The 12,035-nt window shown below is 72.8% G+C and overlaps 4 protein-coding genes across 5 annotated transcripts; 1 reads left to right on the top strand and 3 right to left on the bottom strand.

The window, feature by feature from the left end:
* The first annotated feature begins 387 nt into the window (after positions 1 to 387).
* Positions 388 to 1,407, top strand: MORN4 (MORN repeat containing 4). Its single transcript, XM_035311840.1, has 4 exons — positions 388 to 557; positions 726 to 840; positions 915 to 1,024; positions 1,226 to 1,407. The coding sequence occupies exons 1-4, from the start codon at positions 491 to 493 to the stop codon at positions 1,372 to 1,374; spliced, it is 441 nt and encodes a 146-aa protein (XP_035167731.1). The 5' UTR covers positions 388 to 490; the 3' UTR covers positions 1,375 to 1,407.
* A 1,215-nt stretch (positions 1,408 to 2,622) lies between these two features.
* HOGA1 (4-hydroxy-2-oxoglutarate aldolase 1) lies at positions 2,623 to 5,087 on the bottom strand. Of its 2 annotated transcripts, none has more exons than XM_035311836.1 (7): positions 4,630 to 5,087; positions 4,348 to 4,476; positions 4,152 to 4,279; positions 3,856 to 4,045; positions 3,659 to 3,823; positions 3,415 to 3,548; positions 2,623 to 3,006 (listed from the first exon to the last, which is right to left on the bottom strand). In XM_035311836.1, the coding sequence occupies exons 1-7, from the start codon at positions 4,856 to 4,858 to the stop codon at positions 2,857 to 2,859; spliced, it is 1,125 nt and encodes a 374-aa protein (XP_035167727.1). In that variant the 5' UTR covers positions 4,859 to 5,087; the 3' UTR covers positions 2,623 to 2,856. The 2 variants fall into 2 exon arrangements, with proteins under 2 accessions (XP_035167727.1, XP_035167729.1); XM_035311838.1 differs by having other exon boundaries at positions 3,659 to 3,755; positions 3,911 to 4,045; positions 4,630 to 5,085.
* A 523-nt stretch (positions 5,088 to 5,610) lies between these two features.
* Positions 5,611 to 8,028, bottom strand: ANKRD2 (ankyrin repeat domain 2). Its single transcript, XM_035311839.1, is given in 10 exon segments — positions 5,611 to 5,805; positions 5,881 to 5,979; positions 6,142 to 6,240; positions 6,336 to 6,401; positions 6,403 to 6,435; positions 6,622 to 6,720; positions 6,818 to 6,925; positions 7,030 to 7,191; positions 7,266 to 7,379; positions 7,479 to 8,028. Coding segments are annotated over 10 exon segments (957 nt in total). The 5' UTR covers positions 7,551 to 8,028; the 3' UTR covers positions 5,611 to 5,700.
* A 305-nt stretch (positions 8,029 to 8,333) lies between these two features.
* UBTD1 (ubiquitin domain containing 1) lies at positions 8,334 to 9,467 on the bottom strand (the record flags this gene model as incomplete). The annotated part of the gene is made up of 2 exons (XM_035311835.1): positions 8,334 to 9,084; positions 9,222 to 9,467. Coding segments are annotated over 2 exons (632 nt in total), but the record flags the coding sequence as incomplete, so codon positions are not given.
* Positions 9,468 to 12,035: the final 2,568 nt, after the last annotated feature.

Below are 12,035 nucleotides of genomic sequence, written 5' to 3' on the forward strand. Positions count from 1 at the left end.
GGAGGGAGGCGGCGGCGGCGGGGCGGCGGCGGCGGCCGGCGGGGCGCGCACGGCACCGCCCGGTAAGCCGTAGTCGGGGCCCTGCGCCCGCTCCGGGGACACGAGCGGGCTGGTCTCGTCCATCCCGGCACCGAGCGGATCCGAACGGCCCCGGACGGCCCCGGACGGCCCCGCCGCTTCCGCCCCGTCACGGCGCCATGGCGTCACCGCCCCGCCCGCTGCCCCTCTCCAAGATGGCCCCGCCCGGGCCCTGCCCCGCACAAAGATGGCGGCAGCGGAAGGAGCGGCGGAGAGGGCGTCCAATGAGCGGCCGCGTTGCTAGGCGTTGCCATGGGGACAGCCAACGGAGAGCAGGGATGGACGCGGGGCGGCGTGGCGCCGCCCGACGGGGCGGGGGACGGCGGGGAGGTGGCCGCGCCGCCGCCCCTCGGCGGGACCCCGGTGGGGCGCGGCGCGGAGCGGAGCGGTGTGGGTGGCGGAGGCGGCGGCCATGACGCTCACCAAGGGCTCCTTCACGTACTCCAGCGGGGAGGAGTACCGCGGCGAGTGGAAGGAAGGTGCGGCGGGCGGGGCGGGGCGGGGCGGGGCGGGACGGGGCTGGATGGAAGGGGACCGGTCGGGACGGGACGGGACGGGGCGGGACAGCCGGTGCTGAGCCCGCCCATGCGGCGGTGGCCGCTCCCCGCCGGTCCCGGCTCTTTCCACCTCTCACCGCCTCTACCCAGGACGCCGGCACGGCACCGGCCAGCTGACGTTCGCCGACGGCAGCGCCTACGTGGGGCACTTCGAGAACGGGCTGTTCCACGGCTGCGGCGTGCTCAGCTTCGCCGACGGCTCCAGGTGAGCTCGGCGCCCCGCGGGGCCCCCCCCGCCCCGCCCTGCCCCCCCACAGCCATCCCCGCCGTCTCACGCAGGTACGAGGGGGAGTTCGTGCAGGGCAAGTTCTGCGGCGTCGGCGTCTTCACCCGCTACGACAACATGACCTTCGAGGGCGAGTTCAAAGGCGGGCGCGTGGACGGCTTCGGTGAGTGCCCGGTGCCCCCGGGGGGGGTCTCGCCGGCGCTGGGCGCGCAGCCGGTGCCTTGTGCCCGCCCCGGCTCAGCACGTCCCGCTCGCCCCTGCCCCTGCTGTCCTGCCCTCCTGGTGTCTCCCGCCGCGTCTGCCCAGGCCCGGTCCCCGTGTCCGCTGCTCCCGACCCCGTGACTCCCGTCCCTTCCCTCCCCAGGGCTCCTGACGTTCCCCGACGGCTCCCACGGGGTGCCCCGCAACGAGGGCTTCTTCGAGAACAACAAGCTGCTGCGGCGGGAGAAGTGCCAGGCGGTGATCCAGAGAGCGCAGAGCGCCTCCAAGTCTGCCCACAACCTCACGGCCTGACGCTGTCCTGGCCCCTGCACCTCCCTCCCCCTGCGGCGGGGCCCTGCCGGGCACCGGCTGGCCCCACACGGCACCGTGGCACTGCCAGCCACCCCCTCGGCAGGGCCAGGGGTCCCCCTGCCACGCCGGGCAGGCCCCTCTGCCAAAACCCTGCTGGTGGGAGAACGGACCCTGCTGCCCCCCACCCAAGTGCCCCAGGGCGGCTGTGAGGCCGCCGTGGTGCCTTCTCCCTCTGCCCACTGCCCTGGTTCTCCCCAGAGCCCCCGCTCTGCCCCCGGCTCCAGCAGAGCAGCCGCCAGCAGGGCTGGGGGAGGCATGGTCGGGGCTGCCACCATGCCACGGGGAGCCGAGCGGGTACCTAGGGGCTGGGGCTGGCTCCTGGCCCCGTTGCCTAGCGTGCCTGTGGTGGCGGGCAGCAGGCCGGACCATGTGCCTGCGGAGGGGGCCGCTTTTCCAGCCCTGGTCCCCTGGCAGGGTGGCACCCTGTGGCCTGTGCCCTCGGCGCTGGGTGACTGCCGTCGGGGCAGTCGGGGCTCGGCCTGCTCCTTGCCTTGGGGACATCCCCGCCAAAGGGGACCAGGAGCTGCCTGGCCTGACCTGTCCACGCTGTGTCCCAGGGGAGCTGGGTGAGGACGGCAGCGATGGCGAGCAAGCGGGCTTGGCCAGAGCCAGGGCAAGGGGCCAGGACAGGGCGGGGGGGGTGCCAGGGCTGCAGCAGGGGGTCCGGGCTGGGTGGGCAGGGATAGGGGCACGGCAGGGGCACGGGCAGGGTGCACACAGCTCCCCGCCTCGCTCCCCTTGTGCGTCCCTCATCTGTCCCCACGGGTGCTTGCCTTCACCCCTGGCACGGTCTGGCTCGCAGGGGCACGGGGGCCTGGCATCCCTCCCCGCCCGGCCGAGCCCTCCCTGCCGGTCTGTGCCCACACCAGTCCCGTGCCTTGCTGCGCCCCTGCCTTGTGCTGCCGCCTGCACGGGCCTCAGCTGAGTAAACCACGTTGCCAAACGCCCGGGCTGCGTCCTGTTTGCTGGGGAGCAGGCGGGAGGCTGCTTGCATGGGCACAAACGCAGACGCGGGGCAGAGTCAGCGGGTTTATTTGCGGTGCTCTGGAGGGCGGCTGGGCCAGCGTGGGCTTCCGCACCTCGGGACCACCCGGCCCACGCCGGGCTGCAGGCCCCCTTCCCTGCAGTGCCCCAGGCAGGCACCCACATGGATGAGGGGCACCCCGCTGGAGCCCGGGGGGGTTGTCCTGGGGTCTGGCGGGGCTGGGTGCATGCCCAGGGACACGAGGGTGGCCGCAGGGCGCTGAGCTTTCCCTCCACCAGCCCTGTCCAGCAGGAAGGGGCGAGATGGCTGGCTTTCTCCTGGCCGTGACCCCGCTGTCCCCCGCACGTCCCCAGCTCCCGGTGGTCCCTGGCTTCCCAGTACAGGAAGGGGCAGGGGGAGGCGGCGCTGCCTGTGCTGCGGGGCCATGTCCTGGGTGCTCACAACCAGCCGTTGGTGCTGAAGGCGCCCCTCAGTTCCTCCACCTGGGCTGGGCTCAGCGGGGCCAGGGGCGCGCGGCAGGGCCCCCCGTAGTACCCGAACCACTCCATGGCCTTCTTCAGCCCCGGGATCCCGAACCGGCGGGTGACCTGCGGGAAGGAGGGCACAGCGATCCACCGCCGCCCCGGCACAGGGCCACGGGCTGAGGAGGGTCCCCACACGGGCGGCATCCCTGCAGGACACCAGGAGCCATCCCACGGTGGGACGAGGCCCCCGGGAAGGCGCAGCTCTTCCCTCCATCACCGCCTATAAATACCCTGCAGGTCTCACGCTGGGGCTGGACGGGTGCCCGGTGCCGGGGCACGCGCTGTTCCTGGCACGAGAGGGCTGGCATTTCCCACCCTGCCGCCTCCAGCCCGGGCTTGGCTCCCCATCCAGGCACTGCACTGCCCACCCAGGCTGCCCCACAGCCCCCAGGGACCCTCATCCTCACCACCCCCAGCCCCGCGGGGCCCGTCACCCCCACCCCGCAGCCGCGGGGGTTGCTGCCCGCTCACCGCCGCGTTGGGCTCGATGAGCCGGTGCTGCAGGTCGCGGGCCTCCCGCCAGGAGCCCTGGCGGCACAGGCGCTCCAGCTGGCACAGCGGGGCCCCCAGGACGTTGGCGAGGGCGCAGACTCCCCCCGAGGCACCTGGGGACGTGGGGGCACGTTGGCAGCGAGCTCCTGGGCATCGCTGCCCCTGGCCTCGCTGCAGTCTCCCCGCTGGCGCTCCGAGCCCCCAGGGGAGCAGCAGCACCTACCCACGGCGTAGCTCGCCAAAAGGAAGCCGGCTGATCCTGCCAGCACCTGGAAATCCTCCTGCCGCGTCTTGTGGACGATGAGACCCATGCGGGTGATCTGGGGAGAGAGGTGTGCCTGGGGGTGCGCATCACCCCGTCCCCACCGTGGGGCCCTGGGGGTGGCTCAGGGAAGGGCAGTGACACCCTGTTCCGAGCTCGGGGACGGGTTTGGGGCCAGCCCCGGGTTCCCCTGGCAAGCCCTGCCTCGCTCACATCCCCGCCGCTGTCCTTGATGCCGATGACATTGGGGTGCTGAGCCAGGGTGAGGACAGCCTCCAGCGGCAGCTCCAGGCCGGTGTTGGCAGGGACGCTGTAGAGCACCACGGGGATGGGGGACGCCTCGGCCACCTGCGGGCAGCCAGCCAGAGCTGCGGGTGGGATGGGGACACGGGGGACGTGTCCCCAGCCCCGCTGCCCCAGCCAGAGCCGCGTGTGGGCAGCAGGCACGGCTCACCTCCGTGTAGTGCCGCACCAGGGCGGCAGCGCTCATGGCTCCCCGGTAGTAGCAGGGCGTCACCACCAGCGCCGCGTCGGCCCCAGCCTCTGCCATGCTGACCGTCAGCTCCACGGTGGCCTGGGTGGCTGGGGAGGTGGCAGAGCGGTGAGGGATGTCCCGGGGGGACGCAGCCCCCCGTGCTCCCCAGACTCACATTCGCAGCCGGAGCCCGCCAGCAGCAGGCGGTCCCGGGGAAGCGCGCGGCGCACGCAGCTCAGCACCTCCAGCCGCTCGCGGGGTGCCAGGTACGGGTACTCCCCGCTGGAGCCCAGCACCACCAGCCCTGAAACGCAAGGCAGGTACCCGAGGGGCTGCCCGCCAGCCAGCACAGCCCAGCTGGGGGCAGAGCACCCCCGGGAGGGCGGCAGGATGCCTGCCCACCGCCACAAAGCGGGCAGGGGTCTGCACAGAGAGCGGGGCCGGGGGCAGCGCTCACCTCGGAAGGGGATGCTGGCGTAGCGGCGCAGGTTGGCCTCCAGCTGGGCATAGTCCACCTCCTGCAGGGCCGAGAACGGGGTGGCGAGGGGTGGGAAGATGCCCCCGAGGTCGAGCGTGGGCTCCAGGCCAGGAGGGGTGCTGAGCCCCCGGCGCTGCCCGGGGACCGCCCGGCACAGAGCTGCCAGGGCCGGCCGGAGGCGCGAGGCGAGGCGGGTGCTGAGCGCCATGCTGGCTGCGTGCTGCGGCCAGCCCGTGCCACCCGGCCCGCAGAGGGGCTGTTAATGTTTGATGGGGCACGTGAGGGAGCTGCGGCCCCGCTGGGCGAAAGGGGGGGGGGGGGATGGGACCGGGTGAGCTCTCCCCTCCTGCAGGAGGAGCCTGCAGAAGGAGCTCAGCACCCCTCCAGGTGAGCCCCGGCTGCACCGGCTGCGCTTTCCCTTCTGTTTCCCACCTAGCGAGGCTGGAGCTGGGCTGCAGCACTTGTCAGGCCAGGGAAGGGAACAAGCACTGCAGGGAGTCCCAGGGTGTGAGCAGCGTTTGCCTGCTCTGCGTGTTGTTGTAGGGTCTCCCGTAAACACAGGCGAGTGGGAACATCTGTGGGGAGCGGGCAAGGGGCACGGTGCCCAGCACAAGTGGCACATCTTGTCAAGGGGCTGCTGTGTCGCTCCTGGCACGGCTCCGGCGAGGAAGAGCAGTGCTGCTGCTCCCCGGCACCCTGCGTTCTGGGGACGCTCCGAGGGGCTGGCGCTGCCCCTGCTGTCTGAGCAGCCCTCGCTGCAGTTTTCCTCCCCGCGTGTGCCCAGGCAGGGCTGTGAAGCACTGCAAGCAGTGCCCGGGCCTCCCGCAGCCACGAGTGCTGCCACCAAACCACTCGTGTGACGGTCCCACGGGTGTCACCCACCCCTGTGCTCGGTGTCAGGGCACCACGCAGCCCCTGCCGGCCCCACCACCTCCCCGGGGCAGCCCGCCGGAGCCAAACTCTGCTCTGTGCTGGCTTTATTAACACGGCTGACTCAGCTGGGTCCCGCTCCTTGGCGCCGAGCCCAGCCCCGGTCCCTGCCCGGTGCCATCACGCGGGGACCTCGGCCTCCCCCTGCGGCTGCTCCTTGGTCTCCAGTGCCTGGCGCGTGTCCGTCTGCCACTGCTGCACCAGCTCCGTCGGGGTCTTGCCGGCCTGTGAGCGTGGGCACAGGTTGGCACGGGGGCGGCAGCGAACGGCACTGGTGCCCGCGTGCCCCGCGGCGCCCACCTGGTTCCTGGCCATCATGTCGGCCCCGTGCAGGATCAGCATCTTGATGATCTTGTAGCGGCTGAGGCGCGTGGCGTCGTGCAGCGCCGTGTCCCCCTCCTGCGGGACGCACAGCCTGGCTCCACGCACCCACGTCCCCAAGGGGACACGGGGACGGTGCCCAGCCCCGGCCGTGCCATGGCAGCACCCCGGGGAGGGGTGTGAGCCCTCGGAGGGGGCTCGGCGCTGCCCCCCGTGCTGGCTGCACGGCCCCGCACTCACCCTGTCCGGGGAGTTGATGTCCACCCCGCAGTGGATCAGGTGCTCCACGATGTCGGGGTGCCCGGTCCGGGTGGCCACGTGCAGGGGGGTGCTGAGCAGCTGGGGTTGGGGGCAGACACGCACCATCAGGGATCAGCACCCTGCTCCCTGCTGTGCCCCCAGCACAGCCCCCTCCCCGGGCTGGGCCCCCTCACCTTGTCCTTCAGGTTGAGGTCTGCCCCGCGGTCCTGCAGCAGCTTCACGGCGTCCAGGTGCCCCCCCCCGGCAGGCCCAGTGCACGGCGGTGCAGTCCAGCTGGGCACGCAGAGCTGGTGTCACCGGGGGGGGGGGACACCACCACCCCGTGTTCCCCCCCAGCCCACGGCCACCTCCGCCCAGGGGACAGCCCAGCCCTGCTCAGGGACCCCCACCCCGCTGTCGCTCCGTCTGCCTCGTGCCCAGAGGCCGGGGCGCGGGGATGGGGGCAGGATGCGGCCTCACCCGGTCCCTGAAGTCGACGGTGGCCCCGCTGTCCAGCAGCTTCTGCAGGATGTCCGTGTGGCCCTCCAGCGAGGAGCGGTGCAGGGCCGTGCGGTGGAACTGGGGGGCGAGGTGCCGCGTTGGTGGCTGGTTTGACCCCCCCCTTACCCCCCACCACGAGTCCCAGTCCGAGGCACAACGGGGGACCCTGCACTACCTCGTCACACGTGTCCGGGGGGCCACCGTCTGCCAGGAACTTCTCAATGACGCGGATCTTGCCCTGGACGGCAGCTCGCAGGAAGGTCTCCGGCTCCACGGGACCCTCCTGAGGGCAGGGCAGGGCAGGGCTGGGGCAGCGGGGACAACAGGGGGACCCCGTGTCCTGCTCCTCCAGGGCACCCCGGCTTTTTGGGGAGCCCCTGCACGTACGATCTCCAGGGGCTCCGGCGGTGGCGGGGGCTCGGGGGTGGCCGCCCGCTCCTCCCGGCGCTTGCGGCGCTGCTTGCGCAGCTCGATGAGGCGCTGGATGCTCCCCACGTCGATGATCTCCCGGCGCAGGTCCACCGAGCTCCTCCGCGCCCGCTCCTGGCCCTGCGGGGACACGCAGCGCCCCGCTCGTCCCCGCCGCACCCTCCTGCGCCCTGCTCCCCGCTCCCAGCCCTCACCTTGATGGCCTCGATGCCCCTGTTCCGAGGGCCCTGCCGCTTCTCCTCCTCCAGCTCTGGCGTGCTCATGCGCTCCACGGCTGGCGGCTCCCGCGGGCCATCGCCCTTCAGCCTCTGCGGGGACATGGGGGGGCTGCAGAGCCCTGGGTGCGTGGGGCAGCCCCAGCATCCATCCTGAGGTCCCCGGGACGGCCGGCAGCCTGCGGGACCCACCTTCTCCTCCTCCTCCTCCTCCGCCAGCTTCTGGTCGATGAGCTCCTTGGCCTTTTCCACGTCCAGCTCCATGTCTGCGCAGCCCCTGGCAGGATGCAGCCTCTCCTCCTCCTCTCCAGCACCGCAGGCGCTGGCTCCCGGCGCTGCCGGCGGCTCCGCTGGCGGTGGGGCTTTATGCTGCCGGCCCCTCGTCCCGCTGCCCAAGGGCACCGACAGCTGTGCCTGCTCCACATGACTGGGGCAGCTTAGCCATGAGCTCACCCTGCTGCTTTCTGGTGCCCCTGGCTCACCTCCTGCGCGCTCTTAAAGCAACCCACGGCCCACCCAGCCGGCTGCCCGGGACCCCCACGCTGGGCTGGGGGGACCTGAGGTGCGCAGAGCCCTCAGCGGTGGTCCGGAGGCTGGACGGAGCTGGGCCATGGTGCGCGTTAACCCGCAGGTCCTGAGCCCGTGCCTCCCACCCCAGACAGCCGGGATGCTCGCGGCGGCCCCGCGCTGCTTTGGAGGATGACCTCAGGGCTGGAGCATCCCGAGCAGCACCTGGTGTGCCTGCCGCACGCGGGGCTGTGGGGCCAGCAGGCAGAGCCTGCAGCTGTTCCCGGTGCCGGGGACATTGCTCAGCCCCCCGGGATTTTGCTTTCCCTTTTTGTAAGATGAGGCCAGCGTGCCCTGTGCTGGGACAGTTAATGCGCCGGGACCCGGCCCCTGGAACCGGGCTGAGGACAGGGGAGGGACAGCCGGGGACACGGCACCCTCCTGGGCACGGGCAGGTCCCAGGGCCACCCTGGGGTGCCGTGTCCCACGGGTGCCACAGCCTCCGGCTGCACAAAGGAAGGCACCCATTACACGAGGATGTACGGGCACAGCCCCTACACGGGGACAGCCCCCGCGTGGCTGAAGGATGAAAAGGCTTTATTGATAAATACACAGACTATGTACACGGGGGAGACATCTCCACACAGCCCCGCAGCCCCCTGGCAGTGGGATCCCGGCCTCATGGCCGGGGCTGGCGGGTCACAGCCTCTCCCCGAGGGGCAGCCCCACAGCAGGGCCCCCCGGCACACATCAGTCCCACAGCAAATTTGTGCCCGCGCCTCCAGCCCAGTGGGGCCACCGCAGTGCCACGGCCCCAGGGAGGGGACCCGGTGGCTCTGGCAGGGCTGGGACATCCCTGAGGTGCCCCCGTGCTCCACTGTGGGACGGGGTCTCCCCGCTGGAGCTCAGTTCCTGGGCGGCAGGGGCTGGTTGACGATCACCTGCACCACAAAATCCTTCTGGATCTTGGTCTCCTGCAGCCGCGTGCGGTCGGTGAGCAGCTTGCCCGAGAAGAACCAGCGCTGCCAGGCCAGCTCGATGCCCTCCTGCGCCTGCAGCTGCTTCTTCAGCTGCCTGATGGTGTCGCCCATGCTGGCGCTGAGCCGCAGGTCCTTGCCGGTGGAGAGCCGCACCTTGAGGGCGAACTCGCGCCGGGCGCTGGGCAGGGGCTCGGCCGGCTCCGCCGCCTCCTCCTCGCCCCGCTCCAGGATCAGGTTGACGGGGGGCGCCAGGCAGTACACGGGCAGCTGGTACCGGTTGCCCAGCTCGTCGTAGCACTCCGTCAGCGACCCTGGGGACAGCGGGGTGAGCGGCTGTGCGCCACAGAGCATCCCCTTCACATCCCCGAGCACCCTGAGCCTCCCCCGCTCCGCGCCCCGGTGTGGGGCGCTCGGCCCCGCCGCCCCCCGAGCTGCCCCCCCCCCTCACCGTGGGGCAGGGTGATGCTGGCTCCGTCCAGGATGGCCTGTGCCAGGCTGTGGTCGTTGGCCTCCACGGCGTAGGCGGCCGCCTTCAGGGCGTCCCAGATCTCCTTGCGGCCCTCGAAGGCGGGCGCCGTGTCCCAAAACTCGTCCCGCTTGCTGCGCAGCTGCCCGTCCGTCATGGGGTAGTCGCTCTTCCACTTGGGACGCTCCTTCTTCAGGGGCTCATTGCGGCCTGGGGGGGCAGCGGCAGCTCAGGGGGGGGGCTGAAACCCCAAAATCCAGCCCCTACAGCCCGGGGAAGGGCACCCCGACCCACAGTCCCCAGCACAGCAGCTGCCCCCCGGCAGCATCCCTCGCCCCCAGCAGGGAGCGGAGCTCTCCCCCCACGTTTTGGGGGCAGCGGAGGATGGCTGGGGGGCAGCAGGATGGCTGCAGGGCCCTTTGAGGCAGAGCAGTATTTATAGCTTGGGGAATTAGCCAGCAAATAAGCCGGTGTGCCGCAGTGGGAAAAGGATTACGGGGGCTGAGCCGCAGCCCCGCAGAGGGGGGGGTCGTGACTTCTGGGTCCTCTGCCCGCCCAGGGCACGCGGGGCGGTGCTGCAGGCGGTGACAGCACGGCGTGGCACCAAGCCCTGCTGGCCCCGACAGCCTGCCGCGCGGATCAGCGGGGCGAGCACACCGGGATGTCACCCCAGGCGGTGGCAAAAGCCCCTTCCCAGGCTGGCAGCACCCCGCTGCGGCAGGGGACGCGGGTGTCACCACCCACAGGACACCCAGGATGGGTGACGGTGAGACCCCCGCGGGGCACCGGGCGGGCTGGAGCTGTGGAGCAGCCCCGTGCCAGGCTGCGGCCCCGTGGGAACGGCCCCGTGCTGCCAGCCCCACGGCACGGCCGGAAGCGTGGGGCAGGAAGGAGCTGCTGTCACTCCCAGCTGAGCTGGGGACAATGAGTGACAACAGCTCCTTCCTGCCTCCGCGCCCCACGGGGCGGCCGGTCGGCACCGATCCTGCGGGGGGTGCGGGGGGAAGGTGGGACCCCGGCTGCTCAGGAAGGATGCTGAGCGCCCGCCGTGACCCGCGGGGCAGGGTGATGCCACCCGTGGCTGCTGGGGACAGCCACCACCCCCAGGAGGCTTCTCGGGGTGACACAAAGCACGGCACGACCGTTTTCTCCATCCAACACCCAGCGAGCAGCCAGGCTGGAGTTAGGGAACATGGCACAGGGTCCCCGTGGGCACAGGACGGCGCAGCGCCCCCGAGGGCTGGGGCAGGGCGCTGAGCATCCCCGGGCAGCATCCTGCCTGCGCCCGCATCCCCGAGGAGCGAGGGCAGCCGGCTGCAGCCAGCGCTGCCGATTCAGCAGTCACGGTGCCGGGCCGTCGGGATTTGCAGCGTGGCAGGGCACAGCAAGGTCAGGGACGGCACCTGCCCCGGGCACTGGCGCGAAGGACGCGGCGGGGACCACAGGGCAGGGAGCCACCAGCACCACGGCTGCTGCAGGTGGCCAGGGCCGGGGAGGAACATCCCCGGCCGGGTGCGAGGGCAGCCAGGCGGACAAGGACACGCGAGGATTAAGGGGTGATGAAGGTCCTCCTGCGCCCTACGGCTCAGTCCTGGCGCTGCCACCTTCAGCGCCCCGGAGCAGCGGGCGCGGGCTGGCACGGCAGATAGCAGAGCCTGGCGCAGCCAGGGAAGGAGGCTCCCACGGGGCCGGGTTCTCGGATGAGCAGCTGGGCTCCCGGCCCCCGCTCGGCTGCCGGGAAAGGGAAGAGGCCGGCCCAGGTGAGGCAGCAGGATCCCGGGGCCGCAGGGCCCGAGCTGGCGGCGTGGCCGCCCCACGCCAGCCCTGGGCAGGTAGGCAGGAGCTAAGCCTCTGCTATTTATTGCTGCCGCCCAGCCCGGGCCCAGCCGGTAACCGCCCCGTGCCGCGCTATTCCCGGCCCGTTGTGCAACCCCGCGCCCGCAGGGGTCGGGGGGGGTCCGGACGTGTCCGGCCGCTCGCTGCGCCCACGCGGGAGCCGACAGGACCGGGCTGGCAGCCTCACCCCGATGGGCACGGCCCGACGGCTCCGGCAGCTCCGCGGTACGGCTGCTCCCAGCGCCTTGTGCCCCGTGGTGGGGTCCCTTCTGCGGTCCCTTCTGGGGTCCCCAGCATCTCCCGGAACCCCACTCGTGCTCCCAGCCGGGACCCGCGGGGACGCAGCGGGGCGGCACAGGGCGCCCGGTTCCTCCCCGAGGAGCACCCCGGGGCTCAGCTCCCGGCCCCGCACCGGGAGGACCCCGCAGCAGCCGGGCGCAGCCCCGCCGCCCGCAGGTCGCTGCGTGCCGGGACGTGCCGGGCCCGGCGCCGCGTCCCCGGCTGCGGGCGGGGGCAGCCGCACACCACGCTCCGTCCCGGCAGCGAGCCCCTGGGGGCCTCCGGTTGCGGCTCCCGGTGCCCCCCGCATCCCCCCGACGCCAGCGCGGGGCAGCGGGGGCAGCAGAGCCCCCCCGGCACCCCGCCGCTCCCCGGAGGCTGCCCGCGGACACCGGCAGCACTCCCCCGGTGCACACCGGGGCGCCCGTTCCCGGCCGGTGCCGCCCGACCCCGACGGGGCGCACGGGGCAGGAGCGCTGCGGGGCCCGCTCCCGGCCGGCCGCCGCGCCCCGGGCCTGGCTCCTCCAACCGGGCGGCACCGGAGCGCTGCGGAAACCCGTCCCCGGTGCCGGCGGGACGGCCCCGCCGCGAGGACACCGGCACCGGAGCCGCCCCGGGAGCACGGCACGCCACCCCCCGCCCCCCCGGTACCCGGTGCTCGGTGCCCGGCCCCGCTCACCT

The sequence above is a fragment of the Oxyura jamaicensis genome (assembly GCF_011077185.1).
Source record: "Oxyura jamaicensis isolate SHBP4307 breed ruddy duck chromosome 6 unlocalized genomic scaffold, BPBGC_Ojam_1.0 oxy6_random_OJ72227, whole genome shotgun sequence".
NCBI classification, from domain to species: Eukaryota; Metazoa; Chordata; class Aves; order Anseriformes; family Anatidae; genus Oxyura; species Oxyura jamaicensis.

Bases quoted from the DNA above. Each gene is read 5' to 3' on its own strand.
- MORN4 (XM_035311840.1), top strand. From the start codon at position 491: ATGACGCTCACCAAGGGCTCCTTCACGTACTCCAGCGGGGAGGAGTAC. The intron at 841-914 runs GTGAGCTCGGCG...CGTCTCACGCAG, and splicing joins AGCTTCGCCGACGGCTCCAG to GTACGAGGGGGAGTTCGTGC. The intron at 1,025-1,225 runs GTGAGTGCCCGG...TTCCCTCCCCAG, and splicing joins CGGGCGCGTGGACGGCTTCG to GGCTCCTGACGTTCCCCGAC.
- HOGA1 (XM_035311836.1), bottom strand. From the start codon at position 4,858: ATGGCGCTCAGCACCCGCCTCGCCTCGCGCCTCCGGCCGGCCCTGGCA. The intron at 4,280-4,347 runs GTGAGTCTGGGG...CCACCTCCCCAG, and splicing joins GGCGGGCTCCGGCTGCGAAT to CCACCCAGGCCACCGTGGAG. The intron at 3,824-3,855 runs GAGCTCGGAACA...CTGCCCTTCCCT, and splicing joins CTGGCCCCAAACCCGTCCCC to GAGCCACCCCCAGGGCCCCA.